At 37.8% G+C, this 8,521-nt stretch overlaps 1 protein-coding gene across 1 annotated transcript in view; it reads left to right on the top strand.

The window, feature by feature from the left end:
* Positions 1-8,521, top strand: part of LOC128547219 (uncharacterized) — a 30,822-nt gene continuing 22,301 nt past the window's right edge. The window contains exons 1-5 of the mRNA XM_053519191.1: positions 1-94; positions 5,075-5,322; positions 6,088-6,144; positions 6,941-7,023; positions 8,228-8,379. Coding sequence (XP_053375166.1) covers positions 5,107-5,322; positions 6,088-6,144; positions 6,941-7,023; positions 8,228-8,379 — 508 coding nt within the window. The 5' untranslated portion in view covers positions 1-94; positions 5,075-5,106. The remainder of the gene's footprint in view (positions 95-5,074; positions 5,323-6,087; positions 6,145-6,940; positions 7,024-8,227; positions 8,380-8,521) is intronic.

Here is an 8,521-nt window from a genome sequence, read left to right as displayed (position 1 = left end):
AGGACTGATTCTAAATATTTTGAGTACGAATCGATGCTTATGAAATCAGCTGTGTATTTCAAAATCCAATCTTTACAAAATTTATGTTATGATCGTAAGTTGACAATATGTATCCTGTGTCTTTTAGCACAGTTCTCACCATCTTTTAATTAAATTCAAATTAACAGTAGTCTCCTAATCCGAAATACGGAAACATTTCGGGTTTGTAATATGTTTACGCGACATAAAATGACTCGACAAGACACCTTAAAATTGTATTACATCATCTTACTTTAATTCAGTAGGGTCAGTGTTTTCCATTTCAAGGCTCTTGTTTTTCATAAAATGTATACCAAACTGTTCATTAAGTTATGGTGTAATCCCATTTGTTTACCTAACCAGTTCGAACTGCAAATTATGTTTGCGCACTGATTCTTGTGAGAAATGTATGTATGTATGTATACTGCTTGACGCCCCTTTCGGGTATAACTAGCAGGTGCGCGTCTGTGCCAGAATAAAGTTAAAAGAATGACAGTAAGATGTCAAAAGGAAGATAGTGCAAGATAAAACTGTATTAACAAGAGTAAAATCAGGATAAAACAGGGTGTAGTCACTTAATAGTAGTGGGATGCGTTAACAGCATGTCTGAAATGTTCAGGATCAGGCTGATTAACGATCAGGGGTGGCAGCTGATTCCATAGGGTAACGGTGTATGGAAAGAAAGAGAACTTAAAAACATTAATGTTTGTATGGATCTGCCTAAGGGAGTGTTCGTGCATATGACGTGTTCGTCTCAATGGCTGTACTAGATACGGAGGGACTGGAATAGCTACGTAACCATGAACGATTTTGTAAAACATGAAAAGTCTAGCAATTGTCTGTCTGTCCTCGAGTGTCTGCCAACTGAGATCATTTAACATGTTTGTTACACTATCATAATATGAATATTGACCCTTTACCCACCTGGCAGCTCTTCTTTGCACCATTTCTATTTTATGTATGTTTCTTTGTGTGTGTGGTGACCATACCGTAGAGGCATACTCTAGTTGTGGCCTAACTAGAGTCTTGTAGGAGGTTTCTTTAATATTTTGGTTTTTGACCGGGAGGTTTCTGCGTAGAAAACCCAGTGATTTGTTTGCATTGTTTGTGATTCTATCTACATGTGTGTTCCAGGAGAGATCATTTGCTATATCTACCCCTAGATACTTTGCACTGGAGACCACTTCCAGGATTTGACCGTGTAAAATGTAGTTATGTGTAAATTTCTTTCTGTTTTTTGTTATGTTCATGACCTGACATTTGCTGGGATTGAACTCCATCTCCCAGACGTGCTCCCAAGTTTCTAGTTTCTGGAGGTCCTGCTGTAGTGTGACGCAGTCTTGTTCTTTAGAGATTGTGAGGTAAACTGCCGTGTCATCTGCAAATAACCTGACTTGTGATTGTAAGGACTGAGGTAGATCATTTATGTATAATAGGAATAAGAGCGGGCCAAGGACTGAGCCTTGAGGGACACCTGATGTGACAGGTACTTCATCGGATTTCATTCCGTCCACGAGTACTGACTGCGTTCTGCCAATCAGGAAGGACCTTATCCATGTGATAACCTGTTTGTTAACGCCGCACTCTTGTAGTTTATAAAGTAACTTTAGGTGACTGACCTTGTCAAATGCTTTACTGAAATCAAGTAAAATGAGATCTGTTTGTTTACCTCGACTTAAATTTTGTGCTAGGTCATCAATTAGTTGTATTAATTGTGTTTCACATGACCTTTTTTCTCTGAATCCATGTTGCAGATCATACAAGATGTCATTCTTGTTAAAGTGGATTGAGAGATTTGATGCTATGATGTGTTCCAGTGATTTACATAGAATGCATGTTAGTGAGATAGGTCTGTAGTTGGCAGGGTCACTTTTCAGTCCTTTCTTGTACAGTGGAGTCACGTTCGCCGTCGTCCAGTCCTTCGGTAAAGTTCCAGTGTCAAGGGATTTTTGGAAAAGGAGTTGTATCAGTGGCGCTAATTCAGGATGCAGTTTATTTAAGACAAGTGGTTTGATATTATCAGGACCTGCAGCCTTGTGGGGGTTTAAATTACACAGGAGCTTTTTGACGCCATTTACAGTTATCGTTATATCAGTCATATTTGGGTATTTACTCTCTGAGGTTTGAGGGAATGAAAAGGGAGACACTTTAGTAAATACCGATTGGAACTGTTTTATTAAGTAGAGTGGCTTTATCTGTACTTTGGTCTAAAGTTGCTCCTGTTGTGTTATCATTTAAAGGGGGGATACCCTGTGCATCCTGTTTAGACGCCTTAAGTAGACTATATAGCTTCTTAGTGGAATATGTAGAGTTATGACCCTTTTCACAGTCTGTGTCATCCAAACCTAGTACATGTTGGATATAGTTCTCATGGGCTATTTTGATTTTCTTTTTTATTTGACCTTTTAACTTATGAAACTGGGTAGAAATTTTATGACCTTGATTCTTATTTTTCTTCATTTTAATATACAGACTGTCATGCTGATGTCATGATGATGTCATGCAAAGTTCGTAGCACATGGTTAATTTTGAATATCAGGATCAACTTTTTTTATATCCAATGAATTTGATTGACCTATAAATGTAGGCATTTTTAACAAAGTTCATTAAAACATCTTAGAATTTTTTTTTCGCCTGACATTATGTCTATGTGCATATGCACATTGGTGAAGTTATTCATGCTGTACATTTTTTGGACACGACACTAATAGCTTCACCATAGTGATATATGTCTCAAGTACTCCTGTGTATTACAAAAGGGTGCTCCTTACAAGACGTGTACATTTTTAAATAATGCAAAATTTGCAAAATGAAAGTGAAAGTAGAGCTGTCAAACTTCTTCTTCTTCGTACGCAACTACACTGTCAGACCAGTAGCCTGAATGAAACTTGTGGTTTACCGCAGATCCTCAATAGCTCCATACAGTTTCTGGTGGATTTAGGTCTCAATCGGCCAAGTCGCAGCTCGCTCCTTGTCATGCCTTTTACATTAAATTTTGGATTTCATGAGTGCTTCAGTCTCCGCCTTGTATTTGCTGCAGTGTTTTCCTGTGGCTGCATGTAGTGTTTCTCTCTTGCCAGATGGGTATAGAATGAAAACTCCTGCTCCTCCATCTTTGATGGTGCATGAGGCTGATCCATCTGTATAGACATGAGTCCATGTTTCTGGAGGATAGTCTTCATTGATCATAACCAGAGTGAGGCTTTTCCAAATACCTTCATCCTCATGTTTCCTGCGGTTAAGACAAGGAACAGCAAGTCTCACAGTCACTGAAGACAGATCATTTGCTAGAGAGTTTATAATGTCTTCTCTACCTAGGGGAGTCGTTGGTATGTTCAGCTCAGTTTCGAACTCTCGATTAAGTTTCTTTGCCTTGTGAACGAAGCTGCTACGTTTGAGCCAAATTGAGCTGAATTTTGGTGTAGCCATCCAACTTGGCTTTCATGGGATGGTCTTTTCAAGACCTGAACTTCTCTGGTTGAAGCAGGACCTTTGCATGTCTCCTGTCTAGTAACGGCTGTGTACCTCTTAGCTTCTCCATGAAGGAGATTGGTGTAGACTTTGTAGCACCTGTCATGATCTGCAATGCTTGGTTTTGAACCTTGTCTAGAGCCTTTTGGTTTGTTTTGGCAGTAGTGGACCAGGCAGTCGAGCTAAACACTAAATGGGATCTCACTGTTTCCTGATATACTGTCTTGAGTATGTGCTCATTTGCTCCCCACGTTGTTCCAGCAAGTTTACGTATCATGGCAAGCTTCCTACGGGCCTTCCCTTCTGCTCGACTAATGTGGGGTCTCCAGGTTAGCCGTTTGTCAAAGGTCACTCCAAGGTTTGTTGCCTCATCTGCTTCTGTCAGCAAAGTATTTTCCATCTTGATTTTACCCGCCCTCTGCTTTGATGACAGGGAGAATAGTGTGGTGGACGATTTCTCTGTATTGATTACGACACACCAATCCTCAGCCCAAGCTGAAAGCTGAAGCTGAATGCTTCTTGCATCCTGTATGTGGTTGTTGTGGCATACTCTTCCTTGCACCATAACACCAGGTTGTTAGCATATAGAGTGCTGTCAAACTATGTTTAAGAAAATATAAATGTTAACCTTACTTCATTTACTAGGAGTACTTAGATAATATGTTAAAACACTTCTGAAAAAGAAGTTTGATGTTTTCTGCAAGGTAGAACACTGACAGTCAAATTACATGTGATATCAGACATAATACATATTCTCAAATAAGGTAACTTGATAATGTTACTCCTAATTCCACTGAACAAATCAGTATAATACATTATTATAGTGATGGTCTAATATCGTGGCCTCAACGCGAAACTAGTCTATCTGCTTCTATTTCTATATACACATAGACTAGTTTCGCGTTGAGGCGACGCTATGAGATATAAATTTCCAAAATTAAAATCTTAACTGAGGAGTGGTCTCTGAATATTTTTGATAAACCTTAACATGTTATACATAGAGTTCATGTTAAAAACCACGTAATACTGATGCGGATATTAGCATCTTAGGGGTATACTAATTTATTTTGCCATGGAAAAAGGTTTTAACTGGGGAAATATACCCCTTTGGTTTGTTCCTGTTATTGTTCATGTCAGACCTTGTGTTGATATTCCTTTAGCAAAATTTATCAGAATGTAATGTTTTCCAGTGTGTATGTTTTTCTAGTCGAGAAATCATTTGCTGTAAACTTATTACTGGAAATAGAGACATATCAGCAAAACGATTCTATTTCGATTTTGTAATTATCTTTGATATCATACTTCTAGCAGGCTTGCTGTTCAGTTTGTTTTTCAGTTAAGTAGCTTTTTCATTGTTTAGTGCTTGATGGGTGCGCAGGTAGTCTTATCTAGGGAGTAGTTCCAAAAGTTCTACAAATATGTCAGAAGTTAATATCGGATCTAACCTTCCTCTGGGACCCTAGATGAGCCAGAAACTGATAGTATGTTTAGTGTACGCTGGAGGCTAGAACTAGTTCAAGGAATCAGACAAAATTTTAACATTGATTAATCAGTAAAATAATTGTAGTCTTTGTTTCATTTTCAGATAACATTTATACAATATAGAAGTCAACAAGTATGGGAAAGAAAAAGACAAGAAATAAAGAAGCAGAGAATATTGATGATGCTGATGTGGAACAGCCGTTGTCAGGGAAACCAGCCACATCTCAGTTGCCACGGAAACAGTCGGTTGTTTGGATAGCATTCAAGTCGGTGAAGACAAAACTAAGTCTAACAGATGAAGGGGCATCTCCAGTAAACTGGAAAGTCATCTTCCTGGTCTTCATCTCACTGGTAAAATAATCACTCTTATATATCAGTTAATTTCACAAGCATGAAGTTTCATGCCAAAAAAATGCTTGGCCAAAATAACAATTTCATGAGGGTACAAAGTCAAATTCATGGATATTAACTGATCAGCTGGAATTCTTTATGTGAGGAAGCCATCCAGCTAGCTTACAGAAGGCCTGTGGTTCTATCCAGGTACCCACCTGTCATGAAATAATGCACGGAAGGGCAAAATAATGCACAGAGGGGCCCCTGGGGTCTTCCTCCACCATCAAAGCTGGAAAGTTTCCATATGACATATAATTATGTTGGTGCGACATTAAACCCAACAAAACAAACAAACTAAATCAACTTTTGAAGAAAATTGGATTTAATTTTGTTAATTGATGCAACCAACAATTTAATAAATGATCTTGAACTCTCAGAGGTCAGTCCCTGCACGTTCATGCAGAGTTATGGGACTTTGTTTTTTGTTGCTATGCTATATACATAGAGTCTGCATATGCAATCTTGTGCACGCCTAATATCCCGTACAATTGTACACAATTTACACAGTTTAATGAAACTTTACACAAGTGATCAGTACCAACCTTACTTGTGCATGGTACATGTTAGGTTCTTTCAGAAATATTCTGCAGAGTAATGTGACTTGGGTACATTCTGTGAATGTTTATTTCCAAAAATGTCTTTAAAACTTTTTTTCTTTGTAAATAAAAGAGAGTTAAGCCCAAATGAAAAAAAGGGATACATTTATTGTTCTTTTTTTTACAGTTTGGAAGTTCATTCAACATTACCTACTTATTTCCTTTTCTTCCAGAGATGATCCTGGTGAGTATGTCATATTAGTAAGAATTGAATGTAGTTTAAATGTATTTTCCGATGATAAAATCCTGTTTGTACGAATATTCTGCGCTCTGGCTCCAACAACTATAAATGTGTCATATAAATACTGCATTTGATTTCTGCAATGATTGCTGCACGAGACTTCCACTTAAGATGTTATGAGTTTGATACATAGGGAAAGTAAATATTCTGACAGAAGACTAGAGTCATTCAAATGTCAGATCTTTATATCTTCCAATGAGAATGTTTCTTTTGTAGTATTAAGGCCTATTTCATACAAAAACAGTTAATATTTAAGGTTGATGTAATAATTCTATGAAAATTTTATAATCTTCTGTATGATGACTTGCTGGCAAAGGGTGATGTGGCAAGTATTTTGAACTGGTTTGTACAATGTTAGGGAAATGTAACCATTTCAAATAGGGGGGCCTTCAAGGCTGAGTGGTTTAGGTTGCTGAGTTGAATCACTTGCCACTCACCAATGTGGGTTCGAGCCTCACACGGGACGTAGAGTTCTACATGTGAGGAAGCCATCCAGCTGGCTTACGGAAGGTCGGTGGTTCTACCGAGATGCCCGACCATGATGAAATAATGCACAGAGGGGCCTATAGGGTCTTCCTGCATCAATGTAAAACCCAGCAAAAAATATACAAATATGACTTAGTCAACAGCATCAGACAAAAGGTTTTAGAGGGTACAAGAAAAATATTCATGCAGAAATGCAAATGCTACCATATCACTGTTACCTAATAAATTATATACATTTTTTGTTCGTTTGCAGACATTTGGGTATAAAGAAGTTGATAAAGGATATTATGCTGGAATCATTGCGTCCTCCATGTTTGTTGGTAGAGCCTTTGGCAGGTGAGTATGTAAGGTCCATAAGGTTCATGGTATGCAGGTTTTTTTTTCGGCCGTTTTTATAGCCGTTATTCGGCTATATTCCCAATGCCAAAAAGTATGTATTTTTCCCAAAATGAGTGCAAAAATTCCCAATCTACATTCTGAAAAAAATTTCATCAAAATTGCACAAAAATTGACCAAATTATGGACAATTTTGTATTGGAAGTCTGTTAAAGAGGTTGTACAATGTGAAATAAGTGTATGAGAAAGTGCTTAAACACATCCTTACTATATCCTATGGGACTAAATATTTCCCAACTTGGAACATTTATGCATCAAAATTCCCAATTTTGGGGGTATAGGCTATGTTCCCAAATTAGCTAGAAAAACCCTGGTATGAGTAAAAGATGGAATAATGACTGTACAGGCTGTAATGTGATACTGTACTCTGGGATATTTTGGTATGACAATGACAATTTATTTTATTGATGTTGGCCACCAGCGGCTAACAACAACTCTTTGCACATGATATAATAACAATGACAATGACTGGAACAAAAGAGGGAATTATGCAAAATACTTACTGTGCACAACATATGAGCCGTGCCATGAGAAAACCAACATAGTGGGTTTGCGACCGGCATGGATCCAGACCAGCCTGCGCATCTGCGCAGTCTGATCAGGATCCATGCTGTTCGCTTTCAAAGCCTATTGGAATTAGAGAAACTGTTAGCGAACAGCATGGATCCTGACCAGACTGCGCGGATGCGCAGTCTGGTCTGGATCCATGCTGGTCGCAAACCCACTATGTTGATTTTCTCATGGCACGGCTCATATATACAATAGAATAATGTAACCAAATGCTTCTATTGGAACACTTATATACAATCACACATTACATAATTATAACTATGGGTATCCTGTATGTGCTAATGTATAATCTTCTGCTATATAAAATTCAGTCAAGGCAATATATTCAAATCGTATGGTGACCTTAAATTCAAGTGTTTTGATCTTGAATTCTGTAATCTAAATCTCTTACTTGGCTAATGCTTTATTTGCTTAAAATCTTTTTCGTAGATAACAAATATGTTGAAATTAGAGCTTTTAATAGTAACTGCGATTTTAATCTAATGCTTACTCTGAGCCGCTGATAGTAATAGTTTCATAATTCATTAACATTGCTTTTCTATATGACACTGTGCCTTTTCTTTCATGCTTTCAGTTACTTCTGGGGCTGGATATCAGACAAAAAAGGTCGGCGACCTATTGTACTCACCACAGTTTTGCTGATAGGACTTTGCTCGTTAGCTTTCGGTTTCACCACCAATATATATTTTGCTGTAATAATGAGAATGCTAGCTGGTCTTGTAAATGGTAAGCTTATTCAGTAAGGCCAAAATTAAAAATTTGTTTGTTTGCTGTCTCCCTGCCTACCCACTTAAAATGCTGCACCCCAAAAGTTTTTATTGGACAATGCTGGTCAAATTTTTTTTAAGTTGCGATATGACGTGCCGCA

The sequence above is a fragment of the Mercenaria mercenaria genome, chromosome 12, assembly GCF_021730395.1.
Source record: "Mercenaria mercenaria strain notata chromosome 12, MADL_Memer_1, whole genome shotgun sequence".
In the NCBI taxonomy this organism is placed as follows: Eukaryota; Metazoa; Mollusca; class Bivalvia; order Venerida; family Veneridae; genus Mercenaria; species Mercenaria mercenaria.
This window is presented reverse-complemented; position numbering and strand designations above follow the sequence as displayed.